At 39.6% G+C, this 22,831-nt stretch overlaps 1 protein-coding gene across 1 annotated transcript in view; it reads right to left on the bottom strand.

Annotated features, from left to right (window-relative positions):
- Positions 1-22,831, bottom strand: part of LOC133576139 (uncharacterized) — a 164,631-nt gene that overhangs the window by 82,159 nt on the left and 59,641 nt on the right. The window contains exon 3 of the mRNA XM_061929151.1: positions 4,574-4,678. Coding sequence (XP_061785135.1) covers positions 4,574-4,678 — 105 coding nt within the window. The remainder of the gene's footprint in view (positions 1-4,573; positions 4,679-22,831) is intronic.

The following is a 22,831-nucleotide window of genomic DNA, read 5'->3' as shown; positions in this document are numbered from 1 at the left end:
AGAGAGAGTTTATAAAATGTGGTTGAAGATATTTTTTTTGTACTTTTATTTTTTTTGTTCTTTTTACCTAAGTTTACATTTTTGGTACCGTATTGCATTTTGTAATTTTAATATTAATGTTGTTACTTTAAAAAAATACTTATTTTTTAATACATTTTTATTTTTATGCCTATCATAAAAAATCAGTATCCTTTTTTTTAACCAGGTAAAAAACTAATTGAGAATACAATCTCTTTTCTAAGAATGACCTGGCCAAGAGGGCAGCAAAAACAAAGTAACAGAAATACATATTAAAACAACAGCAGTCACACACAATTAAAAATAAATTCCCTACATATATTGATATAAAAACAATGTATAAAATGTTTCAGCAAAAACAACTTAAAAACAAGTACAGAGCCCAATAAAAACAGTTTCTTGATCCTTTAAAATGGCCTGAAATTTCCTTAAAGTGATCAGCTCAGGTAACCTCAGATTCTTGCGTAAGTTATTCCATGACCATGGAGCTGCATATCTGAAAGCTTTTTTTCTAACATTTGTGTTGGCTCTAGGAACAAACATTCTAAGTATGTTGTGCAACCTTAAACTGTGTCGACTGGAGTCTCTCGACATAAAAGAACACAAATAAGGGGGAACCAGACCAAGAAGTGATTTATATATAAAACACAATCATCGAGAAAATCTGCGTACTGATAAAGATGGACAGTTTGTCTTTGCATATAAAGTGCAATGATGCACAAGGTTGCCACAACCAGTAATAAAACATAAGGCACAGTGATGTACAATATCCAGTTTTTTTCAAATAAGAGTCAGGTGCATTCATAAAAAGCAAGTCTCCATAATCTAGCAAAGGCACATAAGTGGTCAGAATGAAGCGTTTTCTAACTAGTAGTGAAAAACAGGACTTGTTTCTAAAGAAATAACCCAATTTAATTTTTTATTTAGCCACAAGTTTTTCAATGTGAGATTTAAAAGACAAGTTCTCATCAATGACAATTCCCAAATACTTAAATGTGGTGACCATTTGAAGTTCAACCTTATGAGCAGTTAATATTTTTGGGGTGCTCAATGGCAGTTGTTTACCATTTGAAAATAACACCACCTTAGATTTTTGTGCATTTAGCACTAGTCTCAGCTGAGTCAGCTGGGTCTGAACAACATCAAAAGCTGACTGCAGGAGCTCAAAGGTCCGCACAACAGCGAGGGGTGAACAATATATGACCGCGTCATCCTTGCGGTACACCATCTTTTACTGGGAGGAAAGACAAAGAGGGTCCAGCAAATTGGACACATTGGATTCTATCGGACAGGTAATTAGAAAGCCACTTTACAGCCTGCTGAGATAGACCAATCCTGTGCAGCCTGTCTGCAAGACTGGTATGGTCGACCGTGTCAAATGCTTTTTTGCAATCCAATGCTTAAATAATGTCATTTACAACTTTTATAGCAGCGGTTATGGTGCTATGTCTCTTTCTAAAACCTGATTGATGTTCAGAAAGCAGACCTTTGGGGTCTAAGAATTCTTTAAGTTGTTCACTAACAAACTTTTCAAGAACTTTAGCGAGGTCGCATAACTTAGAGATGGGTCTATAGTTATTAACAGCTGTGGGATCTCTTCCTTTCAATAACGGTAAACATTTCCAAATGGTAGGAATCTCATTACTGGACAAGGAAGGATTAAAAATGTAGGTAAGAGCTTCTGCAATAAAATCAACGACTGACTTTAAAATGAAGGGTTCAAGATTATCAGGACCTGCAGATTTACCAGGATCCACTTGTTTTAAGGCTCTCTTGACCTCAAATACATCCAGAGGAGTAAAACTAAATGTATTAGTTAGGGAAGTGTGAAGGGATGGTGGCATGCAAATCTTCTGAACATTCGGCTGATTTGGATGTGGAGATAAGGAGTCAAATAAAGAACCAGAAGAAATAAAATGTTCATTAAAACAATTCAGTATGGCTTGTCAGTCTTTGTCAGTTAGACTACATGAGTCTTTCACAATGCAAGTTTTTCACTTCCATAAGAAATTTTATGACGTTCCAGAATTTCCTGGGATCATTGAAGCTACTTGTGGTTTGCGAAAGCTAAAACTCAGACTTTGACTTATTGACAAGAGAAGTAAAGCGATTTCTGAGCTGGCTAAAAATCATCCACTCAGCCTGGGATTAAATATTTCTAGCCTTGGCCCAGGCAGGATCCCATTCTTTCAGTAGACTGGACAGTTCAGGAGAGAACCAAGGATTATTTCTACCGTTCACTCTGAATTTACATAGAGGAACATGCGGCACACTGCAATCTATTGAGTTCAGATGAATACCAAATGTTCTAGAATACTGTATATAGTAGAGATGCGCGGTTTGCGGACACAACCGCGGAGTCCGCGGATTATCCGCGGATCGGGCGGATGAAATTAAAAAAACTAAGATTTTATCCGCTCGCGGGTCGGGTCGGGCGGATTAATTTTTTTTTTTTTGTTTTTTTTTTTGCGGGTGGCAGTTAAACCAATTCGGAAATATATATACATAGTTAAATGTTGTTACCCACATACGAAAAACGAGCAGGCACCTGCTGCATATGCCACAACAGAAGAAAAAAAAAGAAAAGAGATGGACACTTTTACGGAGCGGAGAAGGGACGCCTCGCCGGGGTCCGGGACCGAGGCCCCTTCCCCCGAGAGGGCCCCACCGGGAGCCGTAGCTGAAGCGATCCGCGAGAAGGGCCCGACGCACGTCCAGGGTCACTACCGCGCCCACCGCACCGACACCCCGCCTCGTCCGCTTTCGCCGCGGCCGGCGTCACGCGCAGCAGGTAAGCAGCTTACCTGCCCGCCACCCCCGTGGCCGGGGGCTCGTAACATGGGTCACTCCGCGCGCTCCGCCCGCGCAGCTTACCTGCTTGCCACCCCTGTTGCCGGGGGCGCGTAACAGGGGTCACTCCGCGCGTAGTGCGCTCATGAAAGGGGTGGGGCTCACCCTGGTTGATATAGAGAGCAGGACGGTGGCCATGGAAGTTGGAACCCGCTAAGGAGTGTGTAACAACCCACCTGCCGAATCAACTAGCCCTGAAAATGGATGGCGCTGGAGCGTGGGCCCATATCTGGCCGTCGCCGGCAGCGAGACGCGCTTGGAGGTGCGCTCAGCGCGGCTCCCATATGATTGCGCACTGGTGTGCGTCTGGGTCGTGACAGCGTGGCACGCGAATGTCTGTGCATTGGATCAGTCTCCTTTCTTTAACAGGCAAAAGCTTTATAACCTCACCATACCTGCCAACTTTTAAATCAGAAAAACCTAGTAGCCAGGGTCCAAGGGCCGCAGGCCCGGTAGGTCCAGGACAAAGTCCTGGTGGAGGGTTCAGGGCTTCGCCCCCCGACGCAAAATGACTATTAGCATTCAGACAGGTTAAAATGTTGCTAAAACCATCACTTTTCTATCAGTCACAGTGACTTTTCAAAACAAAAATATTACAGCAAAAATCATATGGGTTGATTGACATGTTTATTCTGTAAGCTAACTTCAATAGTTTGAAATTATTTTGACAGTTAATGCCAGTTATCCTGTCAACCTTTCACAAGACTTCAATTTGTTAATTGAAAGTATAAATAGTATAAACACTTTTTACAGTATGTCGTGCTGTGAAATACAGCCGACAGGATTGCGCATGCATGGTGCAGGAGAACAAAGGACTTCTTTCATTTAAGGTTTGTGATAAACCATCAAACTCATTCGTTAAAAGGACTCTATAGTAATATAAAGCGAATTTTTCTGGACATTATCATGCAAGAAAAGTTTATTTTTGGGATCGCGATCACCGCGTAATGATTTTTAAAGGTTGCATTACATTATTAACTGTCCCATGTGATCAGCCAGTGCGATTGGAAGTCCATGCTCAATTATTGCCTCCGTAAATAAAACTTCGGCATTTATCACATCCAAAGAATCTGTTTGGGCGACGAAAAACGTTGAAAGTTTTCCACTTGTATCGCTAGCAACGGCATTAGACTTGTGTTTTTTTGTCCCAACGTGGTCTTTTACATCGCTAATTCCTCCGTGTCCGATCGAAAAATCTTGTCTGCACAAGGTGCAATTCGCGTAGTTTTCACCCTTTTTTTTTAAATTTTTTTATTAATATTAGATATATAACAACGGGCGGATGGTGGGCGGGTGCAGTTCTGCTCAAACGTTACATCGGGTGGATGGCGGATGGTTGACGACTTTCTGACGCGGTTGCGGATGAAATAATTGCCTATCCGCGCATCTCTAGTATATAGTGTTTTATTCTTCAATCAGTTATTACAAACATCGTTGACGTTAAAGATATTATTGAACGTAATAGCATACAAAATAACAAAATGAAAAATAACGCCACAGTTACTTTGCTGGGTAACTAGTTACTCTTACGACGAGTTACTAACTCAATTACTTTTTGGAAGAAGTAATTTGTAACTGAAACTAATTGCTTTTTTAAGGTAAGATGACCAACCCTACAGTAGTGGTGCATGTTTTGAAGCACGTAAACCCTTTTGTGTGCAGCAGTTCAGGAATAGAAGAGTTAGCTTGCACAAACAAAACATACCCCACGGGATGTCCTAATTTCACCAAAAAGGAGTTCCTGTTTTCAGGCTGGTCTCTTCCTGCAGCCAACATTAGTGTCAGAAGGTAGGAAAGTGCTGTGGTCTGACTGCAAGAGGCAGAGAACGTCATAAATTAGACAAACGCGACAGGCACCAAGAGAAGGACAACGGTGGAAAGCAGAAATGCTGAGGACGGACATCCATCCTCACAAAGGCAGGTTGCAGGATACCTCATGGTTTTACACGAAGGGAGAGAGGCAATTATAGAGTTTGATTAGAGAGACAGTGGAGTTATCGATATTATAATAACCCGTTTGGTTTTGTTGATTTCACAACACTCAATTAATGTCCAGGCTTCTGCCCTTGCCTTCGGTGACCATACACAGCCACAGTAATCACCCAGCCTTTGCAAAGTTAACTGCTGTAATGTCTGCAAATAGACCAGAAATTCAACCACCACGGGGCAAAGTCAATAGCAACGTTGTGGCTTTCAGCAAAGATTAGCTTTGAAGGCAGCATACCTCTGTCTTCAAAGTGAACATTAGTGTTACATGTTGCTAGTTACGTTTACATATGCAATAAGCCAACGTGATCAAGGCTAGTTAGGTTAAAATAGACAAGGTAAGCTGTGACTTTGTCGGTCTGAAACAAGTCAAATGTAACTTGGATTGTAAATTACGGATGTAACTTGGTCTGTATCAACACAAGAATCAGATTTGTATGTGATCGTTCACATTCAAAAACAAAATTGATTTCTAATGTAATTGGAATTGGTCCCTGAAAGGACCTGCTCATACATCCACCATTTGTTTTCGTGACCGTCTATTTTGCCAAAGAATTACAACATTTATAATCATTTGAAAAAATCGAAACTGTACTTTTCACATTGACATGAACAAATCTGATAGAGGTTACATACGAACAAGAACATTTTGAATTGACCTGCAGAATATAGCTTAGGTTCAGCTCCATTCAATTAAAGTTTAGACTTGGTTAGAATAGGCAAGCTTCAGTTCATCTTAAAGCACACAAAAGTATTATAAATAATTAATTATAAATCTTCCCTGGTCGAAACAAATCTAACTTTTGCTAAGGTTAGGCTAGGTTGTTCTAGACGAGGTCAAAAGAGGCTCAGAGATGCTGCGTTTCATTAACCTCAGAAGTTGGCAGTCAGAGCTGGGAATTACTTCACAACCGAGTTGTGAAGTAATTCTTATCTGAATATAAATAACTTCTGGACAAATATAATAATAATAATAACTGGGATTTATATAGCGCTTTTCTAAGTACCCAAAGTCGCTTTACATGTAGAACCCATCAATCATTCACACCTGGTGGTGGTAAGCTACTTTCATAGCCACAGCTGCCCTGGGGTAGACTGACGGAAGCGTGGCTGCAATTTGCGCCAACGGCCCCTCCGACCACCACCTATCATTCATCATTCAATTCACCGGTGTGAGTGGCACCGGGGGCAAAGGGTGAAGTGTCCCGCCCAAGGACACAACGGCAGCGATTTATTTTTTTTGGATGGTAAGAGGCGGGGAGCGAACCTGCAACCCTCAGGTTTCTGGCACGGTTGCTCTACCCACTACGCCATGCCGCGTAGTGGGTAGAGCAACTATGTATACAATATAATATGCGCTCCTTCTGCAAACAAGGTGGATGAAGAGGAAACACATAGATGCCATTGTTTGCCATATAGTACACAAATACCACATGGAGAACGGTAATTTACAATATATATACGGTACTGCACATTCAACAATACATTGTATACGGCTGATTTAGTGTGACAAAATTAGTCAGATGTGCAGCCATCTATAAAAGTCAACTCGGAGTGGTGAGGACTCTTCGGCTGTCTGAAAGGAAAACCAACCTCGGTGGGCATTGCAGTTGAAACATCCCATTTGGAACGTGGAAATTTCAACTTCCTGGTACATATGGAACGCAACATTAGACTAGACTAATCTGGATTAGGCTACTACGATTTCACTTTAGTGAGCATAACATATTTTTTTATGAATCAATTGTGAATCGGAAGTAGAGTCTTCCCGATCAAACTGTATGAGATGAGGCAGTTAGACTAGCTATGCTATGTTAGAGTGAGCCTTTTGCACACAAAATATCTGATAGCTGATTTATTGTGAATTTTAAGGGACGTAAAGACACACTTGGTTTCAAGTAAACGGTCTTAAATGAGCTGGCCTACAGTAGTTTTAGGTTAGGTCATGTTAGGTTGTCCTAAGGCAGCTTTAGTGAGGCTGAGTTGGAATAAGATGTGCAAGGTTTCATGATTAATTCTATTTTACTGCGCAGAAAACTATGTTAACGTTTATGAATTTTCCACTAATTCAAGACAAGGCTAGTTTACAGTAAACTAGACTCAGTCTATCTAGGCTAGGTTAGGTTATGTTAGGCTTAGACAAACGTACAAAAATACTTGATTATGATTTTGTTAGTTAATTTAAAGTTGGGGCCTTCAGGGTCAAGACAAACCAAATATTGACTAACCTTTTCGCGGTTAGGCTAAACTAGGCTAGGCTCACAAAAACCCAGAGAGTTTTCACTCCCGCTGACACAAAAACTGCATATGAAGTTGACCTATAGCTCCTGAGTTCAAAGAACCATGCCAGCAGGTTGTGCACGTTGCCGGGGGCAACAAGAGCATCATCATGTAAGGTTCAGCTATACAAACAGCCCTAAACTGTGTGTCCAACTGAATGACGAATCCCGAACCTGAATGAAGTCGCATCCGTAGAGATAATACGTGTTGGGTGTTCTGATTGGTTATATAAAGGGAGCGCACGCACGCACACACACACACGCACTCACTCACACACACACACACACACACACACACACACACACGCACACACACACACACACACACGCACACACCCCAGAGGCCTATGTTTGCCTTTCCTGTAATCGGAGCATCCGTTCTCTGAAGGATGATGTAACCCAACGCCAGCCGTGAACCGAGCAGACGAGCAAGCCGCTCAGACATGCCGAAATATCGTCTATGCACGCCTGTGTGTGTGTGTGCGCGTGCGTGTGTGTGCGTGTGCTGTCTTTATATCTCCTTACATCACCTATGTCACTATTTACTACCGATTGCAAAAGTTGGTGGGCCGAGATAAGTCGCCGCCCGCTGGTTTTTCCGCCGTGGCAAACATGATCTCTCATTGCGTCACGCTGCCCTGCAGATGTTTTTACAAGGTCACTAAGATGAGGCAGTGGACCAACACACAGACACACACACATACACGCACACACACAGTCACAGACACACACACGCATATAAACCGGCACATAGCTCTAAATGAAGCCTACAAATATGACACTCTCACAGACAAAGTTTGTATGTCCTAAAATGTTGTGTTGCTGTCCTGCAGAGAGCAATGAGTCACCATGCAGACCAGAGAAAAAGTATACTACCTAATAAATTCTTTCTGCATCCACAAGTAAAGAGCAGCAGACTAAAAACCATAAAACTCACAATAACATTAGTGACGTCATACAAAAGCTACTTTAAAAAAAATGATGCCTTCATGCAGATAATACATTAGAACACATTACATTCACCAGGAATGTGTATTGGACTTCATTTATTTCATTGATTGTGGAGAAAATTAGCAATCGTTCCATTTCGTTTGATTTTCAATACTACATTAAGTTTGATTAGATTAAATCCAAAGAAAAGCGTGTTTTTCCGCATTAGTTTAACATTATTTTTTTCTGTGACAAAAAAAACCCAATCCTCTTTTTCAGATTGGAAACTAGCGCAGACTCAATTAACAGCACCCCTGCAAGTTAAAGCCAAGTAGTGCACCCCATTTTGCAGATTAAACAGTCGATTAATTTTCCGTATTTAGTTTTTTACAATTTTCACTATTAGACAGAAAAGAAGAACCACTATCAATACAGATAACTTGCATTTCGGAGATAACCGATAACCAATAACTTGATTACCATATTTTTCGGACTATAAGTCACAGTTTTTTTCATAGTTTGGCCGGGCTCCAGTGCAACTTATATATGTTTTTTTCCTTTTTTATTATGCATTTTCGGCAGGTGCGACTTATACTCCGGTGCGACTTATACTACGAAAAAAAAGGTATATCTATTTTGTAAATGTAGATTTTACTGTAGTTTGTTCACACTTTTCATTGCGGCAGGCTTTGAGGTAGCTTCTTTAGCAGCAAAGGCGTCTTCGTAGTCTTTCAAAACACTGTTGTAGTGATGGTGGCGATGGCTGGTAGGGTTTGATGTGTTGAAGCTCAATGTTTATTTCCTCCTCGCGTAATGTTTGCAGAAAATTTGGTGCAAATAGCTTGTGAAATGTCTTCCTCCGAAAGTCCCACACCATCGACGCCATGAGCTCAGTAAATTTACAAGCAGGCTTACTGAATGAGTAGGAGAAAAGGAGCACTTGATTTGCTCACACTAACCCATTTATAGCACAGTACCGGTAATCCCGCCTCATTGGAGTGTATTTATTTTGTTTAGTTTTTTATCTGAGCTATTTTATAATGTTATCAGATTTATCGATATGCCGTCATAATTTCTTGTATCATCCCACTAATTATCGTTCCGATATTTATGGTGCACCTCTGATTTTAAAAATTAAAGATGACATGTATGTAACAAAATAAAAAAGTTATTTTATTTTTCAGATTGCCAATTAGTTTAGATTAAATGAACAGCACCAATCAATCAGATTAAATTGTATTCTTAATAAATGTGTCTGACAATTAAATGGCAGAACATGAACTCTGGTAATGCACTTCTTCCAAATCATTGGCTACACATACATTGATGAGCCTTTTGCATGAGCGATATGGAATGACAGAGCAGTTCAACAACATGGAATGCTAAAGTGGAACTTGTTTGTTTGATGGTTTAAAGGAAAACACAAAAGACTACTTGAGCTATTTCTACAAAGTCTTGTTTGGTGTGGATCCAGGATTTAACTTTTGCAAATGTTGCAAATTACTATTCTATTTTAGCATTTCTTCAAATTCCCAGTGAATTAAGCATGTATCCAAAAATATATGAATCCATGAAGTGTACTCATCCAAAGCATGTTGTTGTTTCACGCTGAGAGCTGTTTCTAATATTCTATCTCTCTCCTGTAGCCAAATCAGGTCACCGAAATATTAGAAACAGCTCTCAGTGTGATGCAACGCCATCGTATGCGACTGACAAATACAGCCACAATAATAAACATACTGTTACCTCAATGAAAAGCGAGAATGGAGATCTTTGGTAAAGAATAGAAATAAAATGGACTTAATGTTGCGTTGTGCGTGCATACATCAGCCTGACACATTGTGGTGACTTCAAAGGCAGCATATTGCAACAGACGAGCACGGCTTATAGTTTAACAGTGTATGTTGCAACATGAAAATAAAAAGAGCTCTTTTCTTTGTAGTGGTGGTGAAATAGGTCAGGGGTTTTCTTTGCTCAACGCCGCAAGTAACGCCACACTTAATGTGTTTTTGTGTGTGTGTGTGTGTGTGTGTGTCTGTGTGTATGTTGGGGGGGGGGTTCTTCCACAAAAGTTTCGAGTATGCCTGTGTTGTGCTGGGTTTCCTCTCCTCCATGTGACCCATTTGCTGATCGACCAGTGTTCCATGCTTGCTCTGCTGCCGTTTCCATGCCAACGCAGCCGGTGGCAAGACAAAAGACGAGGGGTTTGATCAAAGCGAGACTCATTTACTGTACGGAAGGAGATTAAAAATGAGAGGATTGTCTTCACTCAGTGCTTCAATTGTGGATTTAGTAAAATGCACAAACCCATTAATAGGTAACTTTAGAATGCACACAGATTTTTTTTATTTTGTTTAACATTATATATATATATATATATATATATATATACAGTATATAAATATAAATATATATATATATATACAGTATATATATATATATATATATATATATATATATATATATATATATATATATATATATGGTATATATACACACACACACATATGGGGCATTCTACCAAATTAAAGCAAAGTGCTGTCCCTTAACCAAAAAAAGGATTTAATCAAACACTAAAGTATTCAAACATGCATTTTACTTATTTTATATTATGATTTGTTTAAACCCAGGGCATTAATTGACATAGTGATAAGATAGATAATTACAAAATCATCTTTTATAGGTACTTTCTATTGAGAAGTAGCTGTCCCCCATCGTTACTCTGAAATTTCAATTTGGGGAAAAAAAACGCTTGAAATACTTTTGAGATTTGTTTCAATAGTACAATTTTAAATATATTCATTAGTATGTTTAAACAGAGGTTGAAAGACATATTTGTCGTAGGTCCATCCATCCATTTTCTACCGCTTATTCCCTTTGGGGTCGCGGGGCTGCTGGAGCCTATCTCAGCTACAATCGGGCGGAAGGCGGGGTACACCCTGGACAAGTCGCCACCTCATCGCAGGGCCATTTGTCGTAGGTTTAATTCTTAAATAAACAAAAAATTCGCTCAAAAAAATCATGTCCCTAGTTTTGATGTCACTACCAAAACACAATAGTTTTAGAGGCGTGGCTGATCCTAACTTTAGGCCACACCCCTACATTTTTGACCAGGAAGTGGCATTACCTTTCTGGCCCTCATGGCTGCATGGTAAGTAACTTAATCCTATTGTTTTTAAATAAATGTGTTCCAAAGTGTGTATCTTTATAAACTGTTACAACCGAACACATATTCTCTTCAATTATGTACACTTTTTCAGCTTTCATGCAACATATTATGTTTTTATGAGTGTACAACTCTTCAAAGATGTGTTTGCTAGCCATATGCTTGCTAGCATTATTTAGTTATGGTGAAAATGAGCTAGAATTGTTATACCCAAAAGAGTAACACCCAAAATATATGATCATGTTTCGGTGGTGATATGTCTGGGAACGTAGTGACAAAATGAAATGGAAAGTAGTTTAATCCTAGCATTTTGAAATAATTACTTGTTCACGAGTGAGGGAAGAGTGGATCGTGAGATCGACAGGCGGATCGGTGCGGCGTCTTCAGTAATGCGGACGCTGTATCGATCCGTTGTGGTGAAGAAGGAGCTGAGCCGGAAGGCAAAGCTCTCAATTTACCGGTCGATCTACGTTCCCATCCTCACCTATGGTCATGAGCTTTGGGTTATGACCGAAAGGACAAGATCACGGGTACAAGCGGCCGAAATGAGTTTCCTCCGCCGGGTGGCGGGGCTCTCCCTTAGAGATAGGGTGAGAAGCTCTGTCATCCGGGGGGAGCTCAAAGTAAAGCCGCTGCTCCTCCGCATCGAGAGGAGCCAGATGAGGTGGTTCGGGCATCTGGTCAGGATGCCACCCGAGCGCCTCCCTAAGGAGGTGTTTAGGGCATGTCCGACCGGTAGGAGGCCACGAGGAAGACCCAGGACACGTTGGGAAGACTATGTCTCCCGGCTGGCCTGGGAACGCCTCGGGATCCCCCGGGAGGAGCTGGACGAAGTGGCTGGGGAGAGGGAAGTCTGGGCTTCCCTGCTTAGGCTGCTGCCCCCGCGACCCGACCTCGGATAAGCGGAAGAAGATGGATGGATGGATGGATGTTCACAAAGTCAAAAAATAATTCATTATTTTCAAGAACCATTGTTTCAATAAGCTATTTAAAGAAAATAAGAATGTTTTTAATGTACTGCTGGTTTCTATCTGTAATTGTACAGTTCAGAGAGAAAGAATCAAGACACCAACATACCAAAACCAAATAAAAAAGTGGAAAAGAAAGGTTGAGAGAATACCGAGAAAGAGTGAAGGCTGATCCAGTTAAATACCAATAATATTTAAAGAAGGAAGAAATAAGAAATAAGAAAAGAAAGGAAAGGGGAAAGTTTGAAGTCATTAACGATTTATTGGCCAGGAAGCGAAGGAAGACTACATTTACACAAGTGGACCAAATCAGATTTTTTCAAGATCGGATTTTTTATAGTTGACTGTTTAAATTAGAAGAGCAGACTCCAATATAAACCCGCACCGGCCCCAATGTGGCCTCGATGTCACATGCTCAATTCGATAATGTGAAAACAAAGGAAGTTGACTGAATTCTTTAAATGAACAAGGAAGTCACTAATACAGGAGAAAACATGGAGGCCACAGATCAGCCTGTTGATGGGTATGTGCCGTGGCTGTTGTTTAGAGGAAGTAGTCGGAAGATGGAAAACAACTGAAGGAGGAGGAAGAAAAGAATGGCAAAAAGGAAAGTGATTGTGCTGCACACACGAATGACGTAGCTCGACCAAAGATGACATAAAAGTCAACAGATTTCATTGGCATTTAAATTGCAGCCACATTTGAAAAGATCAGATTCCAAACAGATTCGGACTACCTCCTGATGTGGCCAAATAAGATAGGAAAATATTATATTTGAAGCACTTTGGAGCGTTTTGACTGGCAAAAATGATCCAATCTGATTTGGTGTCTGGTGTAAACGGTGCCAAAGTAATGCAACTTCAGTTTCAGAAGCCTGACAGTAATAGGAAGTGTTTTCTTCTTCTCAATACTGAATACATTCATTTTCTACCCCTTTGTCCTTCTTGGGGTCGTGTGGTGGCTGGAGCCTATCCCAGCTGCACCCGGGCGGAAGGCAGGGTACATCCTGGACAAGTCACCACCTCACCGCAGGGCTAACACAGATAGACAGACAACATTCACACTCACATTCACACACTAGGGTAAATTTAGTGTTGCTAATCAGCCTATCCCCAGGTGCATATCTTTGGAGGTGGGAGGAAGCCGGAATGCCCGGAGAGAACCCACACAGTCGAGGGAAAAACATGCAAACTCCACACAGAAAGACCCCGATCTCAAGAATGGAACCTAGGACCTTTTCTCTGTGAGGCACGAGCGCTAACCCCTGTTCTGCCGTGCTGCCACTGAATACTGAACCTACGTGGGTACTTATTTTTAACTGATATTCAGTTTTCTCCAAAAATAAATGATTTTATTGACCACAAAACATAAATGTTTGCAGTATTTCCAAAATCAAGCATGTTATAAGTGAATATTAAGCAATGAGGTTGAGAGAATATGATACAACCTTGCAAACAAAATAGTGGTCACTACCGAAACATGTGCAGTCACTCCCGACACACTCGGTTTACAAAGAAAATAAAGTATATTGAGTAATCAACTAAAATATTATTGTACTGATTGGTTAAATGTATGTTCAATTTCATAAATCATTAACTCTGAAATCAATCTGATCAGTGTTACGCATTTAAAAAATAAAGATTGCATGTCGATTTTGAAGAATTTCATGTATGGAAGTAAGAAAATTTGTTAAAAAGTTAATTTTTACTGATTTTATTGTAAAAACCTCAATAACTTGTTACGGTTCAAACAACTGCCGCCTCTCACTCTGCTGTGCGCTCTGCTGAGTGCGCCTCGGGACACGCCCACGAGCGTTCCTCCCCTGCCATCTTAAGCCAGCTTGTCCTGCGTTCCAGTGCCAGAACGTAGCTACTTGTACCAGTACAGTAAGCCTTACACGTCTCTAGCTTCCTTGCCAATGTGCTTCCTCGCTCTTTGTGTTTCCCTTCCTTTGTGTTCATCGTGTCTTGTCCTGTGTCGTCATCCAGCAGCCCCTCGTCAGTCCCTGGTTTCAAGCTGTGTGTCTCGTCTTCCCGGATCCCCTCTGGACTTCCTGCTGCCTTCCCGGATCTCGACCTCACGCCTGCCCCCGGACAACGACACCTTGCTCCAGCCCCTGACCGCCTGCCTGCCCTTTCTCAACACACACCTTCAACACCACCCGGTAACACTCTACATATAATCGCTTCACATTGTCACACCATATATGTTTGGATTAATCACACACATCATTCTTATATATTAATGAACACGCTGCAAGTCCCGTCTCCTTCCCTACTGTACCGTTACTTAATAATTTGTGTAAAAATCTTTACACAAGGTAAGTACCACACTGAAAAAAGTTACTTTTTGGTGCTGAAAAACTCTATTAGAGTAACTGTCATAATTTATACCTAATATTTTTAACATTCAGTAAGAACTAGAGTTTTTTAAGTAAAATTAAACATTTTATTAACGTAATACATGAATTATGGGGGAAGAGTAAGTTTTACTTATGTTTCCTCATACTATTTAAATGTTTAATAGTTGTACGTACATAAACCTAAAAATATTACATAAACTTTACTCTGAAAATCTAATGTTTTGAAACGCATGCACGACGACGCATGCGCACAGCACAACAGGCTCCGGCCGTTAGGATCTCTTCACAGAGCACTGCAAGGTGTAGCGCGCGCAAGTCATTCCACAGGTAAGTTATTACGTTCTGTTTTAAATTTGTGATAATATACGTCTGCATGTAGTTTGACGCAAGATATGTAACTGCTCATAAGTTAATTAAGTTAAGTTAAGTAAGTAAGTTAAGTAAAAAAAATTAGCATAACGCTACATTGGTCCGTGCTGGCCTGTAGTGGGAGGGCTGCAGTTTTTCCTGATAAAAACTAAAGTTAACTAATATAAAGTTAGGATATTAAAAAACCACCAACCTAACGGTATAACTTTTATCAACTGACGTCAACATAGTAGAACATGGTATTGTTCTCTGTAAAACTTTTGGCGGCGACACTGAAGTAACGTTAACGTTAGTGAATTAATGTTAATTAATGTGCATTGGGAATGAGGGGGCGATACTGCTGAATGTTTGGGAGAAATGCCCCAGAATAGGTTTTTAAAACACACATTTACTGACAGAAGCGCCAGAGGTTTTTGAGAGCATCAGCTTGCGATTACAAAGAGACTTCGCTGGCAGTTTTCTTTCTTTTCTTTTTTTTTGACAAGAAGCTAGTTATCGGTGTGAAGCCCACAGCAACATGTTTTTGTAATTCAATGAAAGAATGGATTGTTCATTACAACTTCTACTCGCAAATACATCTGTCATGTGTTCATTGTTTTATTTAGCTAGACAAAACAAAATGTTCATTAATGTTTATGATGTAGTTTATTTCTTATTAAAATATTTTTCCATCAACAGGAAGCAAATCAGAACAGAACATTATTCTCATAATTCAGGCAAGTAGAAAATAATGTATGCATTATATTGCTTTGTTATTTTCCCTTATTCATCCATCATAATGTAATATTAAAATTGTGGCTGAATATTTTAGACCACTGTTTTAATACCACAAATTGTGTCTCTTCATTTTCACGGTGCCCTTTGGAGGAGCCAGTGGACTTTGTGGACAGTTGGAGTTAAGGGCTAGGGAGAGGAGGTCGAGGAGAAATTCATCAGGGAGAAAGAGTAGGCCTCTTGTGGTATGAGATGGTCGTGCAAACGATGCAATTTTAGGTCATCAAAACGTTTAGAGCTTATAAAACATTATAGATTGAAGCATCCACACACTAGTCAAGGCCGATCACTACCCTGCTTGTACTCAGATTGTCCTTGTTTATTTAAAAGTTGGGGGGCACTTCATGCACATTTGTCTAGAAATCATACACAGACTCAACAGTTAGGGCAGATAGTTTCATTTTCGTGTCTTGTATGTAATTCATGTAGTTTTAACACAGAGAAACAATATTTTGAACACCTCGGGACTCATCTGAAAAAGCACGAAACTGTTAATTGTGTTTTTAAAGATTGTGACTACAGTACGAATATATATTCAACTTTTGCTTCACATAAAAGTAGGAAGCACAATCCTCACTGCATTGAAGATTTTAAAAATACTGTATTCCAGACACATTCAAGTCAGGCAAGTGAGGTAACAGAGGGTAGTAGTTTGATTGAAAGTGAAGTTACTTCTGATGAAACATTGGTCCAAGAGGGTGAAGATTTAGTCCAGGCTATTGTTGATGAGCTTGGTTCCTTATTGCTTAAACTAGACTGTATATTCAATGTGCCTAGAAGATGTATAGATGAGATTGTAGAGGAGCTTCAATTTATTACTTGTTCAGCATCTGCACCTGTTATTAAAAATATTGTCCATAGTACATTACAAAACCATAACTGCACTGTTGAAGAAGTGGTGATCACAGATTTAGTAAAAAGCCTTTGCCAGTTAAATCCTCTTAGTGTAGCCTTTAGTGGAGAAGGCCCTCTTGGCACGGCATACAAGAGAAATAGTTATTTAAAAGAACATTTCTCTATTGTTGAACCTGTTGAGTATATACTAGATGCAAAAGAAGGAAAGACCTTTCAGTATATACCTATTTTGCAATCCTTGTCACAAGTTCTGAAAAATAGTGACATCCAGGAGAAGGTTTTGAAAAGTGTAAGACATTGTAGTTCTTCATGTCAGTACTGTAGTTTTCATGATGGTACCCACTTCAAGGAAAACACATTTCTTTGTGGAGAAGAGTTAAGGCTTTCACTCCTACTTTACTGTGATGACTTTGAAATATGCAATCCATTAGGAACATCTCGTAAGAAGCACAAGGTAACAGGTGTTTACTGGGTGTTTGCTGATATTCCGTCTGTATTGAGGTCTACATTATCATCTATTTACTTATCTGTTTTGTGCAAGGCAGACGACATTAAGAAATTTGGTTATCCCCAACTGCTAGATCCATTGTTAAGTGATTTGAAAAGACTTGAAGAAGATGGTCTTTTTGTGCCCTGTTTAGGAAAAATAATAAAGGGCACTGTTTTTTCTGTGATTGCCGATAACCTTGGTGCCCACTCAGTTGGGGGATTTATTGAAAGTTTCAGTGGGTCACACGTTTGTAGATTTTGTGTAGGAGAGAGAGCCCAGTTTCAGGAATTTGAGGTCAGGACAGGAGCATTCCCAGGTAGAACAAAAGAGCATCACAAGTTGGACATTGAAGCAGCATTCACTAGTAACACTCATAGTCGTGGAGTTAAAGGACAGTGTACTATTACTGAAAGATTAAATCATTTTCATGTGACAACAGGTTACCCACCTGATGTATTACATGATTTACGGTACTTGAGGGTATTGTACCTTTAGAACTGGCATTGTGTTTAGATATTTTGATAAAGAAAAAATATTTCTCTCTTGAAGAGCTCAATAAAATAATCAAACAGTTTCCATACAAGTGGAAAGACAGGACAAATTGTCCCCAAGTTATACCACCAACATTTGCCTCCCGTAAAACCATTGGTGGTAATGCAACTGAAAATTGGTGCTTATTGAGGCTACTTCCTCTTATGATTGGCTCCAAAGTAGAGGAAGAAGAACAAGCATGGCAGTTGTTGATGACACTCAAAGATCTTGTTGAGCTGGTTATGTCACCTACTCACACAGATGAAAGCATTGGTTTCCTCGATAGCCTGATTTCTGAGCACAGACAGAGATTTAACAGTGTTCTTCCACAAGCGAACCTGATCCCAAAACACCACTTTGTAGAGCACTATCCCCAGCTCATCAAATCATTTGGCCCACTAGTGTCTTTATGGACAATGAGGTTTGAAGGAAAGCACCGATTCTTTAAGAAGATTGTAAGACAGACTAGTTGCTTTCGGAACATTTTAAAGTCTATGGCAAGCAAACACCAGTCCAAGATCGCATGCCATCTCCATGCTTCAGTTGTAAAAAAAAAGCCTGCCGTGTATGTATCAAAGATGTCAAGAGTTCCATTAGAAGTTGTAAATGAGAACATACAGGAATTTCTATCACAGAAATTTCCTGAGGAGACAGGTGTTAATTTGACCAACAAGGCAGAATTTCAGGGCACCAGTTACAGTGTTGGCATGATGTTGGTATATGACTCCACATCTGGGTTGCCTGACTTTGCTGAAATACTACAAATCATCATTGTTCATGACACCTTAGTGTTTGTAGTGAAACTGCAAAGTGCATGGTACTCTGAGCATTTTAGATGTTTCAAGTTGGAGTCCACAAGAGTTATCAAAGTAATTGAGCAGTCACAACTCACTGACACATACCCATTGGCTACTTATGCAGTGGAAGGCGATCGCATGGTTTCTTTGAAACACCACATCTGCTTGTCAAACTAGGTAAAGTAACCCAAGTCCTTCCTACATGTTTTTCTATTTATTCCTTCAGTTGACGGGTAGAGCTTCACTGTGCAGAAGCAGATGATATTTTAAGATTTTTAACAGAAACTGGAATTTTTGTGGGGGAAAAAAACATCAGACACAAATAATATTATTTTCTGTTTTTGTTGATGTTTCCCAAAAGTGATAATTCTACTTTAAGTTTATTATTGATGTCATAGTGCACACAAGCACCACTCTTTCTTTACAGCCTCAATAATCAACATAAAATAGAATTAGATTTTTTTTTTTTGATGACTCCTGTTTTGTAAAAATATTATTTTTTTATACTTTGTCTGATTTGTGAAGGTCATGTATTATTCAGGGTGTGAAAATATATTATTTGTTTTTTAGTACTTTTTTCATTTGTTATCACACCATGTCTTCTTTTTTCCTCTCTTGCAGTTCTGCTTGCCCAAGACTGTGATCATGTCTGCCCCAACTACGTGTTGTTATTGAAGAGACACAAGTTTACAAGTTAACCCTACCAGATGGAATCCCTAGCACTGTAGACAAACTTTTGGCAGCTGCGCAGAATCATTTTAAACTTGAAGGGAGTTACACTGTAATGCACATGGACAAAGATTTCGATAATCAATTCTTCACACTAACATCAACCGATGTGGTTAATGACAAGGACACAATCAAACTAGTTCAAACAGAACCATCTGTAATTTTGACATCTATCAGTGAGCCTTCAGGTTCCTCCACTCCAGTGCCGCTGGATCAGTCTTCTCAAGATGAGAGTTCCTCAGCCTGCTCATCTGACACCATTATTTTACAACCTTCAGCAGAGTGTCGATCAGAGCCATGGCCAACCAATTTTGTGATACCCATCTTTTCATATGGTGTCGAAATGATTCTTGAAGCTGGAAATCAAGCTTATGAACGCGATGGCTCACTCCTTCAGGATCCAAGTATCTACTCTGACATTCTAGAGAAACTTGCAGAAGCAATCTACCACTACCAGGCCTATCCCAGTGCTCTTCAACAACTCGAAGTTGTAGAAGCTCTACCAAACAAACACCCATGCTTGAGGGAGCCTGGAACCTCATATTCAGGCACATATGGGTGGCAGAATCGTCTCAAAATGAAGATGGCCAATTTCCGAAGCAAACTGAAAAGGCGCAATGTCCCTTGTCCCGAGCTTCACATCAACTCCTTGAAAAGGAAGGCCCCTGGCGAGAGATATCCTGCAAAAAAATGCAAGAAACCGAAGAGAGCCGAGGTGAACTTCCTTCCCCCACATCCAAGTGGAGAAAGCAACGACAGTCTGGAGAGGGACAGACAGGAGCTCCTTATTGAGGTTAAGAAGAAGGACAACGCTAAAATAATTAACGAAAAAATGGCCAACACATTTTCCTATTGAAGACTCGAGGTTGTGAGTGATAGTCCTGCTGCTGCTGACTTCAAAGAGAGATGGCCTGCTTTGTTTTGTGAAGCTGAGGTAGGTGATTCTATAAAGCCTTAAACATTTCATTTGCTTTATTGAGCTGTAACAATATATAATTAATGAATTTTCTTTTCAAACATCCATCCATCCATCCATTTTCTACCGCTTATTCCCTTTGGGGTCGCGGGGGGCGCTGGAGCCTATCTCAGCTACAATCGGGCGGAAGGCGGGGTACACCCTGGACAAGTCGCCACCTCATCGCAGGGCCAACACAGATAGACAGACAACATTCACACTCACATCCACACACTAGGGCCAATTTAGTGTTGCCAATCAACTTATCCCCAGGTGCATGTCTTTGGAGGTGGGAGGAAGCCGGACATGTACATCTATATACAAATAATATTGATGTACTTGTGAATCTTTTGTCCATTCAGATCAAGGAGGAATTCAGGAGAATAACTACCATTCCCCTGGAGCGAACCTTCATGCACAAACTGGACGAACACACACCAAAACTTATTACCCTGATGAAAGCCAAGGGAGGTGCCGTGGGGATCAAGATGAGGCCGCTCCTGGACAGACTGAGTCAGGTGTGCTTGTTTTGCTTGTTCATACAGTATGTTTTACAGGGAGCTGGACCTACTTTTTTTCTCACTCACAGACACATACAGTATACACATACAGGACAAGCCTCACACTTGGTAGATTCCATTCCCTTGCACGCTCTGGGTCCATGCACTTAAAACACGAGCAAATATATGCACTTGTGTTTTCACTTGACAGTTCATTGTGTATGTATAATGGTTATGTTCATGTTCTTAATCTGTTCACAGAAACAGAGCATTGAGATGAGGCGTGAAACCATTATCCGCAGCCTTATACTGTACGTTGGCGAGAAGGAAGAGGAACTTTTTGAAGACTGCTTGGTATAGCATTATTTTAATCATTTAAAAATATTTTTTAATGACACAGGTTAATTTAATGTTAAAGTTAAGAGGAAAGCAGACAAAGGAACATATATTCTTGTGTTAATTATTCCCTGATAATGAAGTCACTTTGAATGATTCATGCAGTTCTATTATTTGTTTCTCAATAACATTCTTCTTTTTTGTTGTATATTGTATGCAGGAGGACAGCCGGAGTGATGTCAGTAACCACATCCTCAAAATACTCGTCGTCCACGGTGCTGATGAGGATCCAGTCGATGTCTCCATCCTTGTGGAAGGCCATGAGATTTTGCCAGGGTGCAACATTACTGCGAAAGCTTGCTCACTGCTCATGGGACTGATTTATGCCCTGAACTTGGCATACCCTCCCACTTTGCGCTACACTTTTGAAGTCTTCCAAAAACTCATGCTGGAGCTGGATGGATTTAAACTGTCCCCAAAAGTAAACACCTTGAAGTTGAAGTTGCTTTCCTAAATGCATGTGATGACTTTGTCATCCTACAGGAGGAAAATGACATCATTTATGGACCCTTGTTGAGGACGTAGCATCATGCATGGACTCTTGTGAAGAAATGCCAAGAATTAGCACTGAGTTCCAGTTCATCTTGGTTTACTACTGGGTTGCCTGTCATAAATATTTTTCATTTTTGTCAAATAAGGTATCTGTTAATGACAGTAAAGATTGTATTCTTCAACAAGAATGGTTAGACACCTTAAGCTGTTTATTTTTAGTTGATTCTGTTGATTTTATTTCATTAATGTTTTAATTGCATACTTAAAAGTGCACAACTCAGAGGACTGGTTTAAATGTTGAAATTGCACTTTTTCAGTGTGTAGGTTTGTAAGATTTTAATTGCATATTTGAGAAGTGACTATGTTACCAGATCTATGTTGGATTTGGTGTATAATGTGTAATACTGTGTATTTGTTGTTTACCAGTCATACCAACCTTTGGATATTTTCTTTAAAAAATATACTATTACTACTATTTACTTTGAATACCTTTTGCTGGAGATACATCTTTAATTTACTGTTATTACAAATTCTAATGCAGTACAATATAATGCACTTTTACTATTAACACAGTACTTGTACATTACATTCTGTTTTCCCCCCCATTTAAATAGGGGTATACATAATCCATACACCACTGCTCAAAGTTTAAGAGGCGGTTTCTGTCCTGACCCTCTCCCAGAAGTTGTTGTTGAGTATTATATTTCTGCAATGAATGTAGAAACTCTGTTTCAGAGGATTGTAAGATTGAATTAAAAAGAAACTGTTTAATTGCATTATAATTTAGTTGTGTGATACATATATATTAAATGCATAGAGTATTGGTTAAATTTATTTGGTAACATTTATCAAAAGAAAACTGGCAATGATTACCTAATTTTAGTGAGTAATGTAACGTAATGCAACCAAGTAAATTAAAATGTCAAGCACAAGAAAATAATTAAAATCTACCGAATTACTTCATAACAGCAAATACTACAGATATATAAAATTTACTTAAAATTTTGAGTAAAATGATGTTCCTGCCGATGAAAAACAAGTAGACTTTACTTAATTTGTTTAAATAAATATAACTTAAAACTTGGATGTAATTAAGTAACTGTTACTTAATATATTCACAACTGTTATGTTATATGGTAAGTAGAATTTACTTGATACTGGCAAGTGAGTGTTACTTGATATTGCAGCATTAAATTTTACTTAAATCATTTGCGTGCAAATACTTACAATAATTTTTTTTAAGTAAATCTTATGAGTTATTTTTTTCAGTGCATGATAATAACAGTGTAACATAATATTTTATATTGATATTTGAAGGATATGATTCACAAAAAATAATTTGTGTCGGAATTGAACCTGTTGTTAGCACAAGAGATTGGCAATA

The sequence above is a fragment of the Nerophis lumbriciformis genome, linkage group LG34 (assembly GCF_033978685.3).
Source record: "Nerophis lumbriciformis linkage group LG34, RoL_Nlum_v2.1, whole genome shotgun sequence".
NCBI classification, from domain to species: domain Eukaryota; kingdom Metazoa; phylum Chordata; class Actinopteri; order Syngnathiformes; family Syngnathidae; genus Nerophis; species Nerophis lumbriciformis.
Note: the sequence above shows the minus strand (reverse complement) of the source record. Positions and strands in the feature narration are given on the sequence as shown.